The sequence below is a fragment of the Mobula hypostoma genome, chromosome 1 (genome assembly GCF_963921235.1).
Source record: "Mobula hypostoma chromosome 1, sMobHyp1.1, whole genome shotgun sequence".
Lineage (NCBI taxonomy): Eukaryota > Metazoa > Chordata > Chondrichthyes > Myliobatiformes > Myliobatidae > Mobula > Mobula hypostoma.
This window is the reverse complement of record NC_086097.1, coordinates 197,092,040-197,116,243: the sequence shown is the minus strand read 5'-3', so window position 1 is coordinate 197,116,243 and position 24,204 is coordinate 197,092,040. Positions and strand designations below refer to the sequence as shown.

The window sequence follows — 24,204 nt, the reverse complement described above, 5'->3', positions numbered from 1 at the left end:
ATACCGCTGAAATACTGTTAAATTAGACTTTACTTCCTCTCTATCAAATTTCAAGTTGAACGCAATCATATTGTGATCACTGATTCTTAATGGTGCTTTTACCTGAAGCTTCCTAATCACCTCTGGTTCATTACATAACACCCATACCAGTATAGCTGATCCCCTAGTAGGCTCAATGACAAACTGCTCTAAAAAGCCATCTTGTAGGCATTCAACAAATTCATCCTCTTGAGATCCATTTCCAACCTGATTTTCATCAGTCAGCCTGCATGTTGAAATCTCCCATGACTATCATAACATTGCCCTTTTGACACACCTTTTCTATTTCCTGTTGTAATCTGTGGTCCGCATCCCAGCTACTGTTGGGAGACCTGTATATAACTGCCATCGGGGTCCTTTTACCCTTGCAGTTTCTCAACTCAACCCACAAGGATTCAACATCTGCTGATCTTACATCACATCTTTCTACTGATTTGATGCCATTCTTTGCCTGCAGAGCCACGCCATCCCATCTGCCAACCGTTCTATCCCTCCAATACAACATGTAACCTTGGAGTTTATTATCTTATTAGCTTAAGTAGCCTTTGTATATATAACTGTTTGGTGTGCCTGTCAGTGTATAATTCTAAATTTTATTTGTCTTTCATTAAGTAGATAGAGTTTTCTCATTGGTTAACATTTTACTGCAGTATTGAATTAAGCATTTTTAAATTTTATTATTAATATTTATAAATTAGAACGGAATTTTTCTATTATTTCTATGGTATAAAAGTAGATATTCTGTGCCTTTTTTCTTTAGGTCCTCTTCCTGTAGTAAGACCCATGTCACTTCTGTTCCTGTTCTCTTTGTTCTACCAACTCTTAATAAAACAATCATGAAGCAATAAGTTTTGTGCTTTGTTCCTGACTTCGAAAAGAACCTTGGATTTAAACACCTGAATCCAACAGTTTGTAGCATGTTATGAAGAAAAATAAGGTTACAACATTTCTAAGAGTCACAGATTAAGCTTCACTGAACCATTTATTGCGACATGATTCTTGATTGTGTTTTATTTCAGGCCTCAATCTGCAAAGCCAGTTTAACCTTGAAAATGTTACTGTGTTTAATACCAATGAACAGGATAGTACCCTGGGTCTGAAGGTGAGTGTTACCTTGGATGAGGAAGTTATGGAACTATCAGAATAATCTTAATTATGTGTGATTATTGAATAACTTTGCTATATTTTGAGAATTTGCAGCACACAGAAGACAGAGAAGATGGAATGGAAGTTGAAGAGGGAGAGACAGGTGACGAGGAACCTCCTACAACTTGGTACGAATAATTTTAACTTTTTACTAACCACAGAAATTTTTGAGCCTTTCTTGAATAATACGTGTTTAAATATTTTTATGCAGTTATGTAGAATTTGCATCAAAAACAAAACGTATTATTGACCCAGGTAATCCTCCTTTGTAGTGTGGCTTTACACAAGTCTCTTCCCAGCAGATGACTTCCAATACTGCTTGCATCTATTTTCTGTATCATTTATAAGTATTAAAGATGTTAAACTGTGATAATGAATTCCATATCCCAATCACTTTGGTTAAATAACTTCTCCTGAATTTTTTGTGACTATCATATTTGTACTTACAATTTGGCAATCCCATAAGTGGAAATGTTACTACACCACCTGATTATCAGACCTCTTAGTAATTTTGAAATCCTTTATTTTGTCTTCTACAGCTTCAATTTCCCAAAAAAATTAACAACAGTTGGTTCATTATTTCCTGTTTGTTGAAACTTCTCAGTTCTGGAATAATCCTTGAAAATCCTTTTTCCTTGCTGCTGGATCCTTGTAATCATATGCCAATAACCATACTGTTATCCTGAATTGTCACATGTTCAGCATTTTGTGCAAGTGAATTTCTGTTTTTCAGTTAAACATCTTGATAGTAACAGAAATAATAGATAGTAAAATATTTGTAATCAGTCTTTCCCTATGATTAAACAATAATGATAGTTCATTCACTTTTTTTTAATTTTAATTTTCTAATTGCTATTTTGTTCTAACTACTTTAGTGGAAGCTAGTTCATAATGTTTCATTATTCAAGAAGGAAACTAGGGATAATCCTGGAAACTATAGACTGGTGAATCTCATGTCAGTGGTAGGGAAGTTACTGCAGAGAATTCTTAGGGATAGGATATATGAGCATTTGGGGAAACATGGCCTAATTAGGAAAAGCCAGCATGGCTTTATATGGGGCAAGTTGTGTCTTATTAACTTGATTGAGATCTTTCATAAGATGTCCAGGGTGATTAATGAAGGTAGAGCTTGGATGTTGCTTACAAATAAGGTGCTTGACAAGATCCCTCATGGCCAGCTTGTCCAGAAGATTGAAATGCATGGGATCCATCATGAATTGGCCGTTTGGATCCAAAACTGGCTTGCCCTTGGAAGACAGATGATAGTGGTTGAAGGCACTTAACCTAGCCAGAGATCTTTGATTAGTGGTATTCCACAGGGATCTGTACTGGAACCTCTGATGTTTGTGATGTATAGAGAAGACCTGGATGATAGGATGATAACCCAGATGCATGATTTAGTAAGTTTGCAGGTGATACGAAGATTGGTGGTGGTGTGGATAGCATAGAAGATTGGCAAAGAATACAACAGTATTTAGACCAGTTGCAGATCAAGGTGGAGAAATGGCAGATGGATTCTAACCTGGGTAATTGTAAAGTGTTGCACCTTGGTTGGTCAAATGTAAAGAGGCAGACACTCCAAGATGAGCCTAGGCATCTTTCAAGTTCAAGTTCACAACTCCCTGATAGTGGCAATGCAAGTTAATGGGGTGGTTAAGAAGGCATATGCTGAAATACTTGCCTTCATTAGTCAAGGCACTGAGTTCAAAGGCCGGGAAGTTATATAACCATATAACAATTACAGCACGGAAACAGACCATCCCGGCCCTTCTAGTCCATGCCAAACTCTTACTCTCACCTAGTCCCACCGACCTGCACTCAGCCCATAACCCTCCATTCCTTTCCTGTCCATATAGCTGTCCAATTTAACTTTAAACAACAACATTGAACCTGCCTCAACCACTTCTGCTGGAAGCTCGTTCCACACAGCTACCACTCTCTGAGTAAAGAAGTTCCCCCTCATGTTACCCCTAAACTTTTGCCCTTTAACTCTCAACTCATGTCCTCCTGTTTGAACCTCCCCCACTCTCAATGGAAAAAGCCTATCCATGGTGTAGCTTTATAAAACTATTTAGGCCACATATGTAGTATTGCATATAGTTCTGGTCGGCCTATTACAAGAAGTTATGTTGACGCTTTGGAGAGGGTGCAGAAGAGGTTGACCAGGATGTTGTCTGGATTAGAGGGCATATGTTATAATGTGAGGTTGGGAAAAATTGGGTTGTTTTCGGTGGAGTAGCGGAGGCTGAGAGGAGATCTAATTTGTTACATTATGACAGGCATAGATAGAGGAGGCCGACAGTATCTTCATCCCAGTGTTGAAACGTCTAATACCAGAGGGCATGCATTTAAGGTGAGAGGGGTAAGTTCAAAGGAGATGTGAGTGGCAGTGTTTTTTTATCAGAGTGATGAGTGCCTGGAATGCACTGCCTTAGGGTGGCAGTGCATGATACATTGGGGACTTCTTAAGATGTGTTTAAATTGGCGCATGAATGTGAGGAAAATGGAAGGATAAGGACATTGTGTAGGTAGAAGGGAATAGTTGGGTTGACCATTTGATTATTTATTTAATTGGTTTGGCACAGCGTTGTGGGTTGAAGTGCCTGTTCCTGTACTGAACTGTTCCATGTTCTGTAATTGAAGTATGTTCAGAATGTTACTAAAGGTCAAGGAGATGCTTGCAATAAAAATCTGCTGCAGTGTAAGGCCAGGATACAACAACTGAATTGTTTCTCTTAAAATTTTAAAAATGACTTTTAAATGTGAATTAGTGAATGTAATCTTCCTGTACATTATATTACAGGCTAGTACAGAACAGGCCTTCCATTTTTTAGTAGTTACCTTTATATTGTTTATAGGTCACTTTGGTTGTCCTGGTTGAATAAAGTGTGTTTTTTCACTAATATGAAGGTGTGTACAACCTGTGAAGCATTACAGTTTTGTCATGAGTAAAATAAACTATTCTGAATTCTCCTTTCTTTTTGTACTGTAAATAGCTCTGTTCCAATTGATTACAACCTGTACCGGAAATTTTGGTCACTCCAGGACTTTTTCAGAAATCCAGTGCAGTGTTATGACAAAATGTCTTGGAAAACATTTTTGAAGGTAAATTTCGTTTGTTGCACGACACCATTCTTTTGTCTGGAAGTCCTTAAGTTGCAGTTATAGATTTTTAAAAATTCCTTGTCTATCAAGAGACAGAGTACCATCAAAAGAAAGCAAGCAGGCCAACATTTTCAAACTGCATGAGAGCACATATGGAGTGCTTAAGTAAATTTATTATCAAACTATTATGTGTTACCAACAACAAAGGTAGGAAAAGGGAGGTCCTGAAGAAAGAATTTAGGGAGTTTGGCAGACAGCTGAAAACAGGATCTCCAGAGAAGTAATCTCAGATTGCTGCCTATGCTACGTGCCAGTGAGGAATAGAAAAGGATGACTTGGCAGATGGATGCGATGCTGAAAATCGTTGCAGGGGGCAGGGCTTCAGATTTTTGGATCATTGGGATCTCTTCTGGGGAGGATGTGATCTGTACAAAAAGGATTAGTGACACCTGAACCCAAGGGCGACCAATATCCTTGTGGACAGGCTTGCTGGGGCTGTTGGAAAGAGTATAAACTAATTTGGTACGGACATGGGAACCAGAGTGATAGGGCTGAGGTTGGAACAGTTGGTGCATTGAGTAGTGGGGCTGTGAGGAAGGACAGGCAGGTGGTAGGGCAAAGTTGCAATCAGTGAAATGAATTAAAGTGCAATAGTGGCCAAAATCAAAAAGGGTGGTGAATACAGGACTGAAGCTGTTATATTTGAATGCATAACTGCATCTCAGTGTGGTATGGCAATTGTCCTGTATCAGACCACAAAGAACTCCAGCGTGTGGTGAAAACTGCCTGGCGGATTATCGGTACCCAGTTGCCCACTGTTGAGAACGTCTACCATAAACGCTGCCTGGGCAGGGTGAAAAGCATTATCAAGGACGCATCTCACCCTAACCATGGATTTTTTTACTCTCCTCCCATCCAGTAGCCTCTGCTCCCGCATCAGCAGGCACAGGAAGAGCTTCTTCCCTGAGGCTGTGACCCTGCTGAACCTGTCATCACAGCGCTAAGCAGTATTGCATCCACGTTGTACTGTCTCAGTACTTCTGTATTTGTGTGCTGTAGCACTTACTTTTTATTCGCAGTTATTTTGTAAATAACACTGTTCTTTGCATTTCTGGTTAGATGCTAACTGCATTTCATTGGCTTTGTATCTGGACTCGGCACAATGACAAAAAAATTGAATTTAATCTAAAAAAATCTAATGTAATGTGATATACAGAATAAGATAGATGATCTTGCGGCGCAATTAGAGATTGATTGGTAAGTATGGCATGGGCATCTGCGAGTTGTGGTTGGAAAAAGATCATAGTTGGAAGCTTAACATCCAAGGTTATACGTTGTATCAGGACAGGAAGGTAGGCAGACAGGGTGGGTGGCTCTTCAGGTAAAAAATGAAATCAAATGTTTGGAAAGGAGTAACTTATGATCAGAAGATGTAGAATCCTTGTGGGTAGAGATAAGAAACTGTAAGGGTAAAAAGACCCTGATGGCAGTTATGTACAGCCCTCCAAACAGTAATCAGGATGTGGGCTACAAATTAAAATGGGAGTTAGAAAAGGCATCTGAAAAGGGCAATGTTACAATAATTATAGGGAATTTTAATATGCAGGTAGATTGGAAAAGCCTGGTTGGTGCTGGATCCCAAGAGAGGGAATTTGTAGAATACTTACGAGATGGCTTTTTAGAGCACCTTGTGCTTGAGTCCGCAATGGCAATTCTGGATTGATTAGAAAGCTTAGGGTAAAGGAACCCTCAGGAGGCAGTGATAGAATTCATGGCATTTGGAAAAGAGAAGATAAAATCGAATGTATCGGTATTACAGTGGAATACTGGGAATTACACAGCTATGAAAGAGGAGCTGGCCAAGTAACACACACAAAATGCTGGAGGAACTCAGCAAACCAGGCAGCATCTAGGAAAATAGTACAGTCGACATCAGCATTTTGTGTGTTTTGCTCAGATTTCCAGCATCTGCAGATTTTCTCTTGTTTGTGAGGAGCTGGCCAAAGTTGATTGGAAAGTGACACTAGCAGGGATGACGGCAGAGCAGCAAGAGCTGGTGTTTAGGGGGGAAATTTGGAAGGTGCAGGAAAGATACATCGCAAAGATGAAGTATTCTAAGGGGAGGATGAGGCAACCATAGATGACAGGGGAAGTCAAAGACAGCATAAAAGCAAAAGAGAGGTCTTACAATAGAGGAAAAATTAATGGGAAGGTAGAGGATTGGGAAGCTTTTAAAAACCAACAGAAGGCAACTAAAAAAACCCATAAAGAGAAAAGATGAACTCCGAAGTTAAGAGGATGCAAAAAACATTACACTGGAGCGGTAGTAATGGGGAACAAAGAAATGTGGAGGAATTTATTCAGTATTTTGTGTCAGTCTTCACTGTAGAAGACTCTAGCAGAATGCTAGAAATGTAAGAGTGTCAGGGTGCATAAGTGTGTGAACTGCTATTAGTAAGAAGGAGATGCTTGAGAAGCTGAAAAGCCTGAAGGCAGGTAAATCAGATGGTCTATGCCCCAGGTTTCTGAAAGAAGTAGCTGAAGAGATTGTAGAGGTATTAGTAATGATCTTTCAAGAATCACTAGATTCTGGAATGGTTCCAGTTGACAGGAAAAATGCAAATGTTACTCCACTCCTTAAGAGGGGAGGGACTCATAAGAAAGGAAATTAGAGGCCAGTTAGCCTGACTTCAGTGGTTGGCAGTATGTAGCTGTCTATTATTAAGGATGAGGTTTTGTGGTACTTGAAGGCACATGGTAAAATAGGCCAAAGTCAGCATGCTTTTCTAAAGGGGAACTCTTGTCTGACAAATCTTTTGGAATTCTTTGACGAAATAACAGGCAGGATAGACAAAGGAAAGTCAGTGGATGTTGTTTATTTTCAGAAGGCCTTTGGCAGTGTGCCGCACATAAGATAAGAGCCCTTGGAATTGATGGGTTTGTGGCCAAATTTGTGGTGATACGAACAGGGTGCAGGAGCAGGTAGTGTTAAGGAAGCAGGGTGTCTGCAGAAGGACTTGGATAGATTGGGGGAATGGGCAAAGTAGCGGCAGATGGAATATAATGTACAGAAGTGCATGGTGATGCACTTTGGTATAAGGCATAAAGGTGTGGACTATTTTCTAAATGAGGAAAATTTCAATAATAGGAGGTGCAGAGGGACTTGGGAGTCCTTGTGTAGGATTCCCTAAAGGTTAACTTGCAGGTTGAGTCGGTGGTGAGGAAGGCAAATACAATGGTAGCATTCATTTCAAGAGGACGAGAATGTAAAAGCAAGGATGTAATGCTGAGGCTTTATAAGGCATTGGTCAGGCTGCCCTTGGAGTATTGTGAGCAGTTTTGGGCCCCTTGTGTGATAAAAGATATACTGGCATTGGAGAGGGTCCAGAGGAGGTTCATGAGAATGGTCCCAGGAATGAAAGTTTGATGGTCTTGGCCTGTACTCACCAGAGTTAAGAAGAATGGCGGAGATGAGGGGTTTCATTGCAATTTCATTGCAACCTATCGTATGTTGAAAGATCTGGATAAAGTGGACGTGGAGAGTGGTTTTCCAATAGTGAGGGAGTCTAGGACCTGAGGGCACAGCCTCAGAATTGAGGGTCATCCATTTAGAACAGGTGAGGAAAATTTTCTTTAGCCAGGGGATGGTGAATCTGCAGAATTCATTGCCACAGACGGTTGTGCAGGTCATGTCATTGGAGATATTTAAGGCAAAAGTTGATAGGTTCTTCATTAATCAGGACATCAAAGGTTACAGGGAGAAGGCCAGAGAATGGGGTTGAGAGGGATAATAAATCAGCCATTATGGAATGGTGGAGTGGACTTGATGAGCAGAATATTTTATGATCTTATAGTCATATACTACCTTGAGATTCACAAATTAGAGTGGTCAGGCTTTGGTTCAACAGGCTTAAGTGAGAACAAGCGGAGGTTCTAACTAAGTTTCTAGTAAGTTTTTCTTTCCTCTTTCTTTAGTATGTGGTGAAAATGTGTCTAGGGGTTATTGGTGTGTTTTTTTGTGTGAGATGTGGGAACTCTGGAGACCTCCAGTTTCCCTGATAACCACATCTGCACGAAGTGCATTGAGCTGCAGCTTATTCAAGACTGTGTTAAGGAACTGGAGCTTCAGCTTGATGACCTTCAGCTCAACGGGAGGATGAGGAAGTGATAGGTAGGAGCTACAGAGAGATAGTCATCTCTAAGTTGCAGGAGGCGGGTATCTGGGTGACTGTCAGGAGAGGGGAAAGGGAATAGGCAGCCAGTGCAGAGTACCCCTGTAACCGTTCAACTCTGTGACCCTCAACCATCAGGCTCTTGAAACAGAATAGATAACTTCACTCGAGATCACTCATCCATCACTGAACTATTCCCACATCCTGTGATATTTTATTGCTTGTTTAAATTTTTTTTGTATTTGCACAGTTTGTTGTCTTTTGCACATTGTTTGTCCGTCGTGTTGGGTACAGTCTTTCACTGATTCTATTATGTTTTTTATATTTATTGTGAATCCCTGCAAGGAAATGAATCTGTGTTGTATATGGTGGCATATGTACTTCGATGATAAATTATCTTTGAACAATTTTTTAAAAAAAGTATACCGCTTTGGAAACTGTTGGAGGAATGACCAACTGTTAGGAGGAAACCGCAGCAACGGGGTCTGTGGCACTGAGTCTGGCTCTGTGACTCAGAGGAGAAGTGGGAAGGAGAGAAGTGCAGTAGTGATGGGGGATTCTAGAGTTAGAAGAGTAGATACAAGGAGAGAAACACCCAGAAGGTTGCCTCCCAGGTTCCAGGGTCAGGAATGTCTCAGATCAGTTCCACAGCATTCAAAAGGTGAAGGAGGAGCAGCCAGAAGTCATGGTACATAGTAGTACCAATGGCATTATTAAGAAAAGGGAAGAGGCTATGAGGAGAGAATATTATAAGTTGGGTAGAAAAATGAAAACTAATACCTCAAGGATAGTAATGTCTGGATTGTTGCCTGTGCCACATGGCAGTGAGAGCTAGAATAGAATGTCTTGGCAGATGAAATGGTGCAGGGGGCAGGACTTCAGATTTCTGCGTCATTGGGATCTCTTCCAGGGAAGGTATGACCTGTGCAGAAAGGACAAATTACACCTGAACCCAATATATTAATGGTCTGGATGATGGGGTGGTAAATTGGATTAGTAAGTATGCAGATGATACTGAGATAGGTGGAGTTGTGGATAATGAAGTAGGTTTTCAAAGCTTGCAGAGAGATTTAGGCCAATTAGAAAGATGGCAGATGGAGTTTAATGCTGAAAAATGTGAGGTGCTACATTTTGGTAGGACTAATCAAAATAGGACATACATGGTAAATGGTAGGGCATTGAAGAATGCAGTAGAACAGAGGGATCTAGGGATAATGGTGCATAGTTCCCTGAAGGTGGAATATCATGTGGATAGGGTGGTGAAGAAAGCTTTTGGTATGCTGGCCTTTATAAATCAGAGCATTGAGTATAGGAGTTGGGATGTAATGTTAAAACTGTATAAGGCATTGGTAAGGCCAGATTTGGAGTATTGTGTACAGTTCTGGTCACCGAATTATAGGAAAGATGTCTACAAAATAGAGAGAGTGCAGAGAAGATTTACTAGAGTGTTACCTGGGTTTCATCACCTAAGTTACAGAGAAAGTTTGAACAAGTTGGGTCTTTATTCTTTGGAGCGTAGAAGGTTGAGGGGGGACTTGATAGAGGTATTTAAAATTATGCGGGGGATAGATAGAGTTGACGTGGATAGGCTTTTTCCATTGAGAGTGGGGGAGGTTCAAACAGGAGGACATGAGTTGAGAGTTAAAGGGCAAAAGTTTAGGGGTAACATGAGGGGGAACTTCTTTACTCAGAGAGTAGTAGCTGTGTGGAAAGGGCTTCCAGCAGAAGTGCAAACAACAGGAATTCTGCAGATGCTGGAAATTCAAGCAACACACATCAAAGTTGCTGGTGAACGGAGCAGGCCAGGCAGCATCTCTAGGAAGAGGTACAGTCGACGTTTCGGGCCAAGACCCTTCATCAGGACTAACTGGAGGAAGAGCTAGTAAGAAATTTGAAAGTGGGAGGGGGAGGGGGAGATCCAAAATGATAGGGGAAGACAGGAGGGGGAGGGATGGAGCCAAGAGCTGGACAGGTGATTGGCAAAAGGGATATGAGAGGATCATGGGACAGGAGGCCCAGGGAGAAGGAAAAGGGGGATGGGGGGGAGAAACCCAGAGGATGGGCAAGGGGTATAGTCAGAGGGACAGAGGGAGAAAAAGGAGAGAGCGAGAGAGAAAGAATATGTGTATATAAATAAATAACGGATGGGGTACGAGGGGGAGGTGGGGCATTAGCAGAAGTTAGAGACGTCACTGTTCATGCCATCAAGTTGGAGGCTACCCAGACGGAATATAAGATGTTGTTCCTTCAACCTGAGTGTGGCTTCATCTTTACAGTAGAGGAGGCCATGGATGGACATGTCAGAATGGGAATGGGATGTGGAATTAAAATGTGTGGCCACTGGGAGATCCTGCTTTCTGTGGCGGACAGAGCGTAGGTGTTTAGCAAAACAATCTCCCAGTCTGCGTCGGGTCTCGCCAATATATAGAAGGCCACATTGGGAGTACCGGATGCAGTATATCACGCCAGCCAACTCACAGGTGAAGTGCTGCCTCACGTGGAAGGACTTTCTGGGGCCCTGCATGGTGGTAAGGGAGGAAGTGTAAGGGCATGTGTAGCACTTGTTCCGCTTACAAGGATAAGTGCCAGGAGGGAGATCAGTGGGGAGGGATGGGGGGGACGAATGGACAAGGGAGTCGTGTAGGGAGCGAATCCTGCGGAAAGCAGAGAGAGGTGGGGAGGTAAAGAAGTGCTTAGTGGTGGGATCCCGTTGGAGGTGGCGGAAGTTACGGAGAATAATATGTTGGACCCTGAGACTGGTGGAGTGGTAGGTGAGGACCAGGGGAACCGTATTCCTAGTGGGGTAACGGGAGGATGGAGTGAGAGCAGATGTGCGTGAAATGGGGGAGATGCGTTTGAGAGCAGAGTTGATGGTGGAGGAAGGGAAGCCCCTTTCTTTAAAAAAGGACATCTCCCTTGTTCTGGAATGAAAAGCCTCATCCTGAGAGCAGATGCGGCGGAGACGGAGGAATTGCGAGAAGGGATGGCATTTGTTCAAGAGACAGGGTGAGAAGAGGAATAGTCCAGATAGCTGTGAGAGTCAGTAGGCTTATAGTAGACATCAGTAGATAAGCTGTCTCCAGAGATAGAGACAGAAAGATCTTGAAAGTGGAGGGAGTTGTCGGAAATGGACCAGGTAAATTTGAGGGCAGGGTGAAAGTTGGAGGCAAAGTTAATGAAGTCATTGAGCTCAGCATGTGTGCAGGAAGCAGCGCCAATGCAGTCGTCGATGTAGCGAAGGAAAGGTGGGAGACAGATACCAGAATAGGTTGTTCCACAAAGCCAACAAAAAGACAGGCATAGCTAGGACCCATACGGGTGCCCATAGCTACACCTTTAGTTTGGAGGAAGTGGAAGGAGCCAAAGGAGAAATTATTAAGAGTAAGGACTAATTCCGCTAGATGGAGCAGAGTGGTGGTAGAGGGGAACTGATTAGCTCTGGAATCCAAAAAGTAGCGGAGAGCTTTGAGACCTTCCTGATGGGGGATGGAAGTATATAGGGACTGGACATCCATGGTGAAAATATAGCGGTGGGGGCCAGGGAACTTAAAATCATCGAAAAGTTTAAGAGCGTGAGAAGTGTCACGAACAGAAGTAGGAAGGGATTGAACAAGGGGAGATAAAACTGGAGAATCATGGAATCATGCACTTTGTATTAATGGTATAAATATTTATTGTTTGCTTATAACAAAGTTAGTAACAAGGGGACTTCAAGAAGACATTGGTTGAAATTACAAATGCAGTTGAAACTATTGCATAAAAGAATGAGAGACTACATACTGTAGATCAAATGGTGCAAATCTGATAGGAGTGCAGGAACAGAGAACTGAATGGAGAGCTTCATCAAACTTTGGTGATGAAGCAGGTTTAGAAGTCGTGCTTGCTTAAGGAATCCTGATCTCAATAGCAAAGGTTTTAAAGACAAGATTATTTTAACCCTTAACCTTCTTTGTATCCACAATGCCACCAACTTTTGTGTAACCCACAAATTTACAAATCATATTTCCTTCATTGACATCCAGTCACTGAGGTTCTCTGCACTGATCCCTGTGGTATGCTATTAGTTACAGGCTTCCAGTCAGAAAAATGTTCTTCCGCTACAATCCTCTGCTTCCCATCAACAAGCCAGATGGGGAAGTAATTAGCTGGACTTGAATGATGTGCTAAACTTAGTACAATCCAAAAATTCAGGGTATTATTACTTTCAAACGTTCAGTAAGTTTTTGCAATAACTTTAAAGTAATTATTTAGTTTGTTTCAGTTTGTTTTCTTTTATTGCACAGTCCACGTTTTTTGTATAGGAGATTAAAGATTTCTCTTTGTGCTTGTAAAGTTTTGATAATGTCTTTAATTTGACCTTCTCTGCCATAACTTATGTTACAGCATTCAGATGAAGTGTTAGATGTTTTCAGAAGCTACAAGTTGGATGATATGCAGGCTTCAAAGAAGAAGCAGGAAGAATTAAAACCACCAGGGGAAGAACATGTTTACTTTGCTAAATTCTTGACCAGTGAGAAGGTATTTTATTGTTTGCAGTTTTAATGAAATTCCATAGGCTATTTGCCAACATCTTTCTGTCAAAAAATTGTTCCATGACAGATTATAACATTGTTGGATTCTGATGATTTTGATCCTAGGTTCTTCAGAAGTCAAGAATGAGGCTGTTGCACACGATCGTTTGTTAAATACTAAGAGAACAAAGAGATTAAGAAAAGAGGGTAGCAGGAGTAGAATCTAGAAGCAATGGCAAGAAAGAACAGAAAGGGAGAGAGAGAGAGAGAGATAACCTACATGTTCTGCTCTTCTTTACCAGTTGCTGATAACAGGCATTCCATTCAAATTTGTAGATGAGAGTTAACCAATTAGATAGACCCTCTCCAAATGTAATACTTTCAAATGCCATCAAGAGACTTCCAGAATAATAAAGAGGAACTGTAACCACTAGGAAATATAGGAAACAATTGCATATACATAAGTACATATAAAATACAAGGGTGTCTCCTTGATCTCCTACATCTTGCAAGAGGAATTGTCCTGGGATCCATTTTCGCTGCTCCAGCTAGGCACAGATATAAAAAGAAACATACTTGACAGAAACCTCAATCTAACCTCAGCCTCTGGAGCCAAAGCTTCAGTTCCCCACTCTAACTTTGGCCGATCCTATAGTGGCCATTCTGCTTAAAACTATCATTTTTTTTTACCTTTTGCCAATTCCCTATTAATACAAATGATTTCAAGCTCAGCTGAAAATCCGAACAGGCCTGCTCACAGTTTTTGCATGTAAAAGTATAAAAGCTTGACTTCCGACTTAACTTCTATCTCTGATTAAAGCAGAGATGCTTTGAAGGGAGTTCGTTTAAATGTGGGTGTCTTCCAAATATTTGTTACTTCTATGGATAAGTACAATTGAATTAACATCTAGGAAGTTTATTTTTTTAAAAAGTCATTTAGTACATCCTGTTTCTGACTCACCACTGATTTCAAACTTGGTATTTGTTTAAGAAACTGGTTTCTGCTTTAGTTAACACATAAAAATTGCTGCCTGGCCTGATGCGTTCACCAGCAATTTTTATGTGTGTTGCTTGAAATTCCAGCATCTGCAGATTTCCTCGTGTTCTGCTTCAGTTGGATATCTTTTCCAGAGCAGTAAGATACATAACACAAATGAAAATGTTTTTTTATCCTCCTCCCATTCATTTTCATGGCAGCAGAGCAGTTGAGGAAGTACGTGCCAACAGATGTCTGTATGCCATTTAGCCTTCCTACAGCACCCCATGCCCAAATATCCTTATTTTTCCAAACTCATTTCCTGGGCTTTGAAAATGAAATAAAACAAAAATCCCATATGTTTATATGTTCACAAAAATTCACCTGTAATTCTTTTTCCTATTTTACTACTAGCTGATGGACCTACAACTGAATGACAGCAACTTCAGACGACATATCCTTTTGCAATATTTGATATTGTTTCAGTACCTGAAGGGTCAAGTCAAATTTAAAAGGTAATTGTATATGAATTTACTGTGTGTAGTTTTAAGGATGTTCCATTAAAGTATCATTAAGTTCTTTGTTAGTTGAAAATGCTTCTAGCATCATGAAATTAAGCACTCAAAAGTATATTTTAAAATAACCAGGAAGGTCATTGTGCCAACTGAAGTGGAAGGCAAGTGAGACAGAAATTGTTATGCAGGAAATGTTGGTGGCATTTGATCATCTTGATTTTGAAGCACATTTGTAAGCACATCACTCAATTGTGTCCTGAATTAGCTATTTTCATTAGGGAAAGTTACTTAAAGCTAATTAAATGAAAGTAAGTCTTGAAATGAATTGAATTGACTTTATTACTTACATCTTTCATATATGTGAGGAGTAAAAATCGTCTTCATCTACGTTACATCTCCATCTAAATGTGCAATTTGCAATTTATAGTAATTTATAATAAATCGTATGTACAACAGGACAGTCAGTATAACATAGAAATACAATTGTGTCAGCATGAATTAATCAGTCTGATGGACTGGTGGAAGAAGCTATCCCAGAGCCTGTTGGTCCTGGCTTTTATACTGTGGCACTGTTTCCCGGATGGTAGCAACTAGAACAATTCATTAACAAACTTGGTTTTCTTCATTGTGATTTCCCATCAATTAATCTTAGCTAATCACGTCTTTACCTTTCTCTGCAAAATTATTGTTCTGCTGGTGTCCTTAGGATATTGGTTTCACTTTAACAAAATTATTGTTAACATTGTGAACTATCCGAGGGAATGTTGGTGGTGTTACACGGTTATTGGAGTTGATATTATCCAGCTGACAGACATCTTCAGACACTATTTCACTTTTGCTAGATAATGGTCAAGTGTGGGAAGCCTGTTGGCTTTTCCCTTAAATATCCAAGGGACTTTACTCAGCTGAAATCATCACTCTTAGTGTCAGCCAGGAATCACATTGAAGCATATTTTTAATCTGAATACTGAAAAAAGTTGTTAAAAATCAAACACCTAGAGGGAAGTGCACAATGCAAAATAAAAAGAATAATGAGGAATTTGTCTGAGCCATTGGGGGAGTATTGGTGCAATTTCTTTCTTTCTTTTTAAATCTTTTTATTGAGTAAGTATACAAAAAAGGTAAGCCATATAAACATTAATACAATGTTAAAGTATAATAAAATTCCAAAAGATAACAATACCAAAAAGAAAATACTACAAACAATGTAATTTAAGCATAAGAAACCAAGATAACATAATAGTATACTAGATTTTATATATATCAATGGAAAAAAAAAGAAAAAAAAACCCCCCAAAAAAAACCCACCGTGCAACTAACTAAAAGCAAAGCAAAGCAATGGGCTAACTTGAAACCAAACAGAGTTAAACTTAAAATCACGTCCTCAATCCCGACCTCCATTAAAACAGTGAAAAAAAAACAAGAAGGGTAAATATTACATTAAATGAAAATATCGAATAAAAGGTCCCCAAATCTGTTCAAATTTAAATGAAGAATCATAAAGGTTACTTCTAATTTTCTCCAGATTCAAACATAAAATCGTCTGAGAAAACCAAAAAAAGGTAGTTGGAGCATTAAGCTCTTTCCAATGTTGTAAAATACATCTTTTCGCCATTAAAGTAAGAAATGCAATCATTCTACGGGCTGAAGGGGAAAGATTACTAGAAATTTTAGGTAGTCCAAAGATAGCAGTAATAGGGTGAGGAGAGATATCTATATTTAATACCTTAGAAATAATATTGAAAATATCTCTCCAAAAAGTTTCCAAAGTAGGGCAAGACCAAAACATATGAGTTAAAGAGGCTATCTGCCCCGAACATCTATCACAGAAAGGATTAATATGCGAGTAAAAACGCGCTAACTTATCTTTGGACATATGTGCTCTATGAACCACTTTAAATTGAATTAGGGAATGTTTAGCACAAATAGAGGAAGTATTAACTAATTGTAAAATCTGCCCCCAATCATCCACAGAAATGGTAAGCCCCAATTCCTGTTCCCAATCTACCCTAATCTTATCAAATGGAGCTTTCCTAAGTTTCATAATAATATTATAAATCATAGCCGATGCACCTTTCTGACATGGATTAAGGTTAATTATCGAATCTAAAATATATATAGGAGGAAGCATTGGAAAGGAAGAAAGTATAGTACTTAGGAAATTTCTAACTTGTAAATATCTAAAAAAATGTATTCTTGATAAGTTATATTTATTAGATAATTGTTCAAAAGACATAAGGGAACCATCTAAAAATAAATCCAAAAACCGTAAAATACCCTTAGTCTTCCAAGTTTGAAAAGCGCGATCCGTAAAAGAGGGAGGAAAAAATATGTTACCTAAAATAGGAATCGCTAACCCGAATTGATTAAGATCAAAAAATTTTCTGAATTGAAACCAAATGCGCAAAGCATATTTAACTATCGGGTTAGAGACCTGCTTAAGGCGTTTCGAATCAAAAGGAAGAGAGGAACCTAAAATAGAACCAAGTGTATAACCCTGAACAGATTGTAATTCCAATGCTACCCATTTAGGAATAGATAGTATGTCCCGGTCAAGTAACCAAAATTTCATATGTCGAATATTAATAGCCCAATAATAAAATCTAAAGTTAGGTAATGCTAAACCTCCATCTCTCTTAGCTTTCTGTAAATGTATTTTACCCAGTCTCGGATTCTTATTCTGCCAAATAAATGAAGAAATTTTAGAGTCAACTTTATCAAAAAAAGATTTAGGAACGAAAATTGGTAATGCCTGAAACACATATAAAAATTTTGGCAAAAAAAACATCTTAACTGCATTAATACGACCAATCAAAGTTAAATATAAGGGAAACCATTTAGATGAAAGTTGAGTAATATGGTCTATTAATGGTAAAAAGTTAGTCTTAAATAAATCTTTATGTTTACAAGTAATTTTAATCCCAAGATATGAAAAGTAATTATTAATCAATTTAAATGAAAATTTATAATATAAGGGAAGATGTTTATTAATCGGAAAAAGTTCACTCTTACTAAGATTTAATTTATAACCTGAGAAAAGACCAAATTGTGCTAATAACTCTAAAACAGCAGGAATGGATCTCTCAGGATTAGAAATATATAAAAGTAAATCATCAGCATAGAGTGATAATTTATGGGACTTTAATCCCCGAGTTATCCCAGTAATATTTGAAGATTCTCGAATAGCAATTGCAAGAGGTTCTAATGCAATATCAAATAATAGGGGACTAAGAGGACAGCCTTGTCGAGTACCACGAAAGAGAGGAAAAAAAGGTGAGTTTAAGGAGTTAGTACGAACCGAGGCTACAGGGGAGTGATATAACAGTTTAATCCAGGATATAAATTTCAAGCTAAAATTAAACATTTCAAGCACCTTAAATAAATAAGGCCATTCTACTCTATCAAAAGCTTTCTCGGCATCTAAAGAAATAACACACTCAGGAACATTTTGTGAGGGAGTATAAACGATATTTAACAATGTACGAATATTATAAAAAGAGTAACGACCTTTAATAAAACCCGTTTGGTCTTCCGAAATAATAGAAGGAAGTACTTTTTCTAGTCTATTTGCTAATAACTTAGAAAAAACTTTAGAATCAACATTTAATAAAGATATTGGTCTATAAGATGCACATTGAGCAGGGTCTTTATCCTTCTTTAGTATTAAAGAAATTGATGCTCTATTAAAAGATTCCGGAAGTTTACCAAGTTTCAAAGAAGCCTCAAAAACCTTATAGAGCCAAGGAATCAATAAAGAAGCAAAACATTTATAAAATTCAACGGTAAACCCATCAGGGCCAGGAGCTTTCCCCAGATTCATAGAAAAAATAACATTCTTAATCTCATCCATTGTAATGGAAGTATCTAATAAAGAAGACATATCCTGTGAAATCTGAGGGAAGTCTAACTTATCTAAAAAATCATTCATATATTTAGAATCTCGAGGAGACTCTGATTGATATAAAGAAGAATAAAAATCACAAAAGGTTTGATTAATCCCCACATGATCCAATATCAATCGATCATTTTGGTTATAAATCTGATTGATTTGAGATTTAACATAATTAGATTTCAATTGATTAGCCAGCAGCTTGCCAATTTTATCACTGTGAACATAAAAATCACTTCTTGTTTTCTTTAATTGGTTTACAATCGAGGACGAGAGTAGTAAACTGTGTTCCATTTGAAGTTCAGTTCTTTGTTTGTATAGCTCCTCAGAAGGAGCCATAACATATTTCTTATCAATTTCTTTAATCTTGTCCACAATTGCCATCTCCTCCTGCTTCTGTTTCTTCCTCAAAGCAACGGAATACGAAATAATCTGACCCCGAATATAGGCTTTAAAAGTGTCCCAAAGAGTGTTAACCGAAATATCTTCTGTATGGTTAATTGTAAAAAAAAGCTCAATCTGTTCATTCATAAAATTAACAAAGTCCGAGTCCTGAAGCAACAGCGAATTAAAACGCCATTGTCTATTGTTTGGTATATTGGCCATAATTTTAATAGAAAGCTTAAGTGGAGCATGATCCGAAATGGTTATAGAATCATAATCACATTTAATCACTGAAGGAATGAGACGAGAATCAATGAAAAAATAATCAATTCTTGAATAGGAATGATGAACATGTGAAAAGAAGGAAAAATCTTTTTCCTGAGGATGCAGAAAACGCCAAATGTCCGTCGACCCAGAATCAGAAAGGAAAAAATTAATCAAATTTGCAGATTTATTAGGTAAAGTCCGTAAAGGAGCCGAACGGTCCAAAGCTGGAGATAAACAGGTATTAAGATCTCCGCCCCAAATCAATGAAAACTCGTTCAAATTCGGAAACTGATCAAACAATGATTTATAAAATTCCGGACAATCCATATTAGGAGCATAAACATTAACCAAAACTACTTTTTTATTAAATAGTAAACCACTAACCAATAAAAATCTACCATTCGGATCAGAGATAATATCCTGTTGTATAAAGGTAACTGAGGAGTCTATAAAAATAGAGACGCCTCGAATCTTAGCATTGGAGTTCGAATGAAATTGTTGTCCCTTCCAGAATTTGAAAAAACGTAGTCTGTCCCCCCTCCGTACATGGGTCTCTTGTAAAAATAAAATTTGTGCTTTAAGTCTCCGGAACACTTTAAAAACTTTTTTCCTTTTAATAGGATGATTAAGACCATTAGTATTCCAGGAGACAAAATTAATAATAGACTCCATAAATCCTAAAGTCAACCCATAACAAGGAGGATTGACAATAGGCGCGACCCACAAACCCGGAGAGGAAACAGAACATACAAAAGATACCGGGGAAAAGGACGCAACCAATACTTCAATAATGTATATAGCCCAAAGAGAAACAAACTAAAACGTGAAGCCCCTCCCACCACCCCCCACCCCAAGACCCCAAGGCGAAATCTAAAGCAGACCCGCCAGAAAGAAGCAAGCGCTAAAACTACCCCCATGACTTCCGGTATACGCTCCCTAAAAAAAAGGTATAAATATGAAAAGGATCAGCTAATTGTAAAACAGTAAAAAAATAAGTAAAAAAAAGTTAGCTCAATTAAAATACACACAGAACAGAACAAAAGCCGGAAAGTATATATTAAAAAAAAAACACAATAAACCTCAAACTCATGAATAGACACAGCAACAAAAAAAATAGGATTATTAACATAAAATGATTATAAAAAGCAAAACAGAATAAAATTTAAAAAAAAACTACAAAATTTAAGGCCGCACAGGAAATACGTAAGATGACAAAAGGGAAGTAACCACCCAGAATCCCCTGGGAAAAGAAAGAAATGACGCAGTTAAAAAGAAAGTTTAGCAGCCATATTAAGAAATCGAAAGTAAACTTTTCTGCCCAAATAGGGCACAGAAAAGTTAAAACCAACCAATTCACAGCCTCCGATCAACGGAGAAAATTAAAAAAAGGCAATTAAGATGTTGAAGATGAAAGTTGATCCAGATAACTCTGGGCATCCGATGGAGAATCAAAAAAACGAAGGGCTCCATCTAACATGCGAATCCTTAGACGTGCAGGGTACAGCAGCGCTGGTCTTAAATCCATCTTATAGAATTCCGACATCACGGATCTGTAACGGACCCGTTGGTCCCAGATTGGTTTACTGAAATCTTCCACGAATCGGAACTTAAGATCCGAAAAATCAATGAAACCTTTAGATCGAGCGAATCGAAACAGTCTCTCCTTGTCTTGAAAGTAATGAAAACGTAAAATAACATGCCTAGGTCTATCTGACCTAGACGAGTATGATGGGATTCTGTGAACACGATCCAGTAGCGGTGGTTGGTCAGGAAATACAGTAGGGAATGCATCTTTTAAAAGTTGGGAGAAATATTTCATAGGGTTGTTAGCTTCCACGGCTTCCCTGACGCCAATCATTCGTAAATTCTGCCGTCGCATTCTAGATTCCAAGTCAGAGTTTTTAAAAGTCAAAAAGTCAAGTTTCTTCTTCATTACATTAATTGTTTCTTCGACTTTCCCCATCTCAAGCTCACTTTGTTGCGCGGATTTTTGAAGATCAGATATAGCCGACTGATGTTCCGCAATACATGTTTGCATCTTATCAATTAAATCGGCAATTTTCTGGAACTTAGTTGAGATTTCCGTATGAATCAGGTCTTTAACAAAGCCCATAATTTCTGTACGAATCATCTCCCTAACAGAGGTTGAAATTTCCCTCTGAATTAACTCCGATATCGCTTTCAAAGTCACCGGTGATTCAGTCGGGGGGAGATCCGTAGCTTTCGGTTTAACCGGAGGTTTACCATCCTTGCCGTCTTTCCCGTTCTTAGACATAGCCGATCTCAGTATCATCCAATTGTCAGAGAATTCAGTTTAATTCAAAGTATTGTAAAAATTGATGCCTTAATAGTTAATTAAAGTATAGCTGACCATAGAGAGAAAAAACTCAGAGGTAATGGAGCGAGTCAAGAACGCGACTTCACTCCATGAGCGCTACCGGAAGTCTCGGTGCAATTTAATTAAAACTTTCTGCTAAGATGATCTCCATCGTGCATAACCTTTCACTGGTTTTGCTTTCTCTCTCAGGCAACCCTGAAGGAGTGTTTCCCAGTTTATTTTTCTTTACTACTTTGTTTGTCTCTATTATATCTTCCTCATTGCTGAATGTGAAGATTGGTCTAGTTAGTTTTATTCCAATATGCATTAAAACTTAATACTTTTAGAGTAGTGAAACTGGGTTGCGGAGGCTCAGTTGCCAAGTATACTTAAGATAGATCCATAGCTCAAAGGGTTGTAAGGTTAGTACAGATAAGTGGCACTGAGGTGGAAGCAACACACATCAAAGTTGCTGGTGAACGCAGCAGGCCAGGCAGCATCTCTAGGAAGGGGTACAGTTGACGTTTTGGGCCGAGACCCTTCGTCAGGTGGAAGATTGTTTGTTGTCTTCTTGAATGGTAACTTCTACCTCTAATCCTAATGTTCCCATTTCCTTATTCAGAATTGTGTCAGGAAGGTGTCAGAAGCATTAAGTAGTTATTTTGGAAGCAATGCACATCAGTAGTGATTTATAGGATATTTTGTAGAAGATGGTTTTCAAAGCTGTATGCGAAGATAAAGCTCAGGATTTGCTTTGTATTTTAGGAGCTGTGAAGGTAAGAAGATTTTAAGATTAGAGACGAACTGCAAGGAACAGATGAATAGTAAATTATGTTGTGTGATGTTTACTGTATATTTTTAGTAGGAAGTTCAAACAACAACCACAGAACTCACAAATAATGAGTAATGTTTAGACACATCTATCCACCTGGAGCTATGAGAACACAATTAAATGGAGTATGACACAGTGTAATTCTTTCTCACAGTTCCTATTGTGTATTAACTGATGAACAGTCTCTTTGGATTGAAGATACCACCAAAGCAGTTTATCAGGTTGGTTAAAATCAATTAATTACCAAATTATATTACAATTAAACCTTCCCAAATATAGTATTTATTTCAAACATAAATGTGCTGAATTTGTTTTATTTTTCATTAATCTTCACATTATATGGTTATGCAGACAAGTAATTGTAAGTGATTTCCCTGTATCTTGCAGCCCTTGTTATTGCAGCCTTGGTAAATCACTTACATTTAGTTGGTGCTGAGTAGTTCCTGCTCCTGTAATTATGTCTCTTCAAGAAGGAGCGTTTTATTTTCCATTGATTTGTTAAAGGATATTGATGTCATTGGGGTAAAGATGTTTACAAATGTACTTTCCAGTCTGGAATCGGGCCCTTTGGTTCACTTTATTCACGCTGACCATCGGGTCCCAAACTAATCTTGTTTTCTGGCACTGTAACTTTCTCTCTGTCATGGTATTTCAAGTACTCATTTAAGTACATTAATGTGGTGAAAGTGCCAGTCTTCACCATTCCTTTGGGCAGTGGATTGCTCTGGGTGAAAAATAATGCTTTTCAAATCCCCTCCAACTCTCTATGCTTTCTGATTTTGAAGACCTCTGCTGTGTGTTTTAAAAAAAAATAAAGTTCTGTTTTTCCTATATATAGGCATCCATTAGTCTCGTGAGACCATGGATTTGCGCCTTGGAATGTTTCCAGGGGGCAGGCCTGGGCAAGGTTGTATGGACCGGCAGTTGCCCATGCTGCAAATCTCCCCTCTTCACGCCATCGATGTTGTCCAAGGGAAGGGTACTAGGGCCGATGCAGCTTGGCACTGGTGTTGTCGCAGAGCAATGTGTGGTTAAGTGCCTTGCTCAGGACACAACCTGCAGCCTCAGCTGAGGCTCGAACTAGCGACCTTCAGATCACTAGACCAATGCCTTAACCACTTGGCTACGCGCCAACACATTTCCTATATATGCCCATTATATATTTATTTCTCAAACAATCCTCCTCAGCCTTCTCCCCCTACAAGGATATCCAGTTTCTCCTCATAATTGAAACACTCCCAGGCAACTCCCTGTCAATTTGGATTTGCACGAAGTACTCTATGGCCCAGCTAATTTTTTTTTATGACTGTACCATAATTTTCCTCTTGCATTATATCTCATTTAATGGAAACAAGAATTTAATTCAGTGTGCTGCCTCAACCACCTTATCTACTTAACTGCTGACTTTACGGGTCGTTATGTACATCAAGCTCCCTCTGTTCCTCAGTATTTCATAGGGTCCTACCATTCACTGTGTTTATCCAAGCCTTACTACTCTACCCAAAATGTATCTCTTCACATTTACAAGATTAAGATTCATTTTGTCATTTCTACTCCCATCTTACAAATTTATCGGTGTCATCTGTTGCCCAAAGTAAAGTATAACACATGGTCAATCACGCCACCAGTTTTTGTGACATCTGACTTATTCACAATCAGGTCATTAATGTAATTAACAAACAGCAAAGGTCTCAGCATAAATCCTCATGCTATATCACTGGTCAGATTTCCATTTGTAAAAACAACTTCATCATCACATCCTGTCTTTTATTGCCAAGCCAGTTTTGGAGCTGGTTTACCAAATTGTTTTGCATGAGATGGGCTTGGATGCGAGATTTCTTAAAGAATCTACTGATGTCCAGCTCCTCCCAAGATATAATCTCAGTAGTTTAATTTCCCTTTACAAAGTCTCATTGCCTCTCCAAGTGCATCCTCCCTCTTGGACTCCTGAGAAGTTATTCATCTCTTCAGCCCACTAAATCAACTAGGTCCTTCTCCTTTTCAACATAGATTGTTCTGGGATCCTATCCTTTTCCCTGAATTGTAGTTGA

At 38.9% G+C, this 24,204-nt stretch overlaps 1 protein-coding gene across 4 annotated transcripts in view; it reads left to right on the top strand.

Annotated features, from left to right (window-relative positions):
• The window catches only part of thoc1 (THO complex 1), a 70,189-nt gene that overhangs the window by 27,341 nt on the left and 18,644 nt on the right, over positions 1 to 24,204 (top strand). For 3 of the 4 annotated variants that reach the window (XM_063062794.1, XM_063062809.1, XM_063062815.1), the window contains 6 exons: positions 1,059 to 1,141; positions 1,231 to 1,313; positions 4,182 to 4,290; positions 12,846 to 12,980; positions 14,364 to 14,464; positions 22,308 to 22,374. In XM_063062794.1, the coding sequence (XP_062918864.1) occupies positions 1,059 to 1,141; positions 1,231 to 1,313; positions 4,182 to 4,290; positions 12,846 to 12,980; positions 14,364 to 14,464; positions 22,308 to 22,374 (578 nt within the window). The remainder of the gene's footprint in view (positions 1 to 1,058; positions 1,142 to 1,230; positions 1,314 to 4,181; positions 4,291 to 12,845; positions 12,981 to 14,363; positions 14,465 to 22,307; positions 22,375 to 24,204) is intronic. The other variant, XM_063062803.1, reaches the window with a different exon arrangement.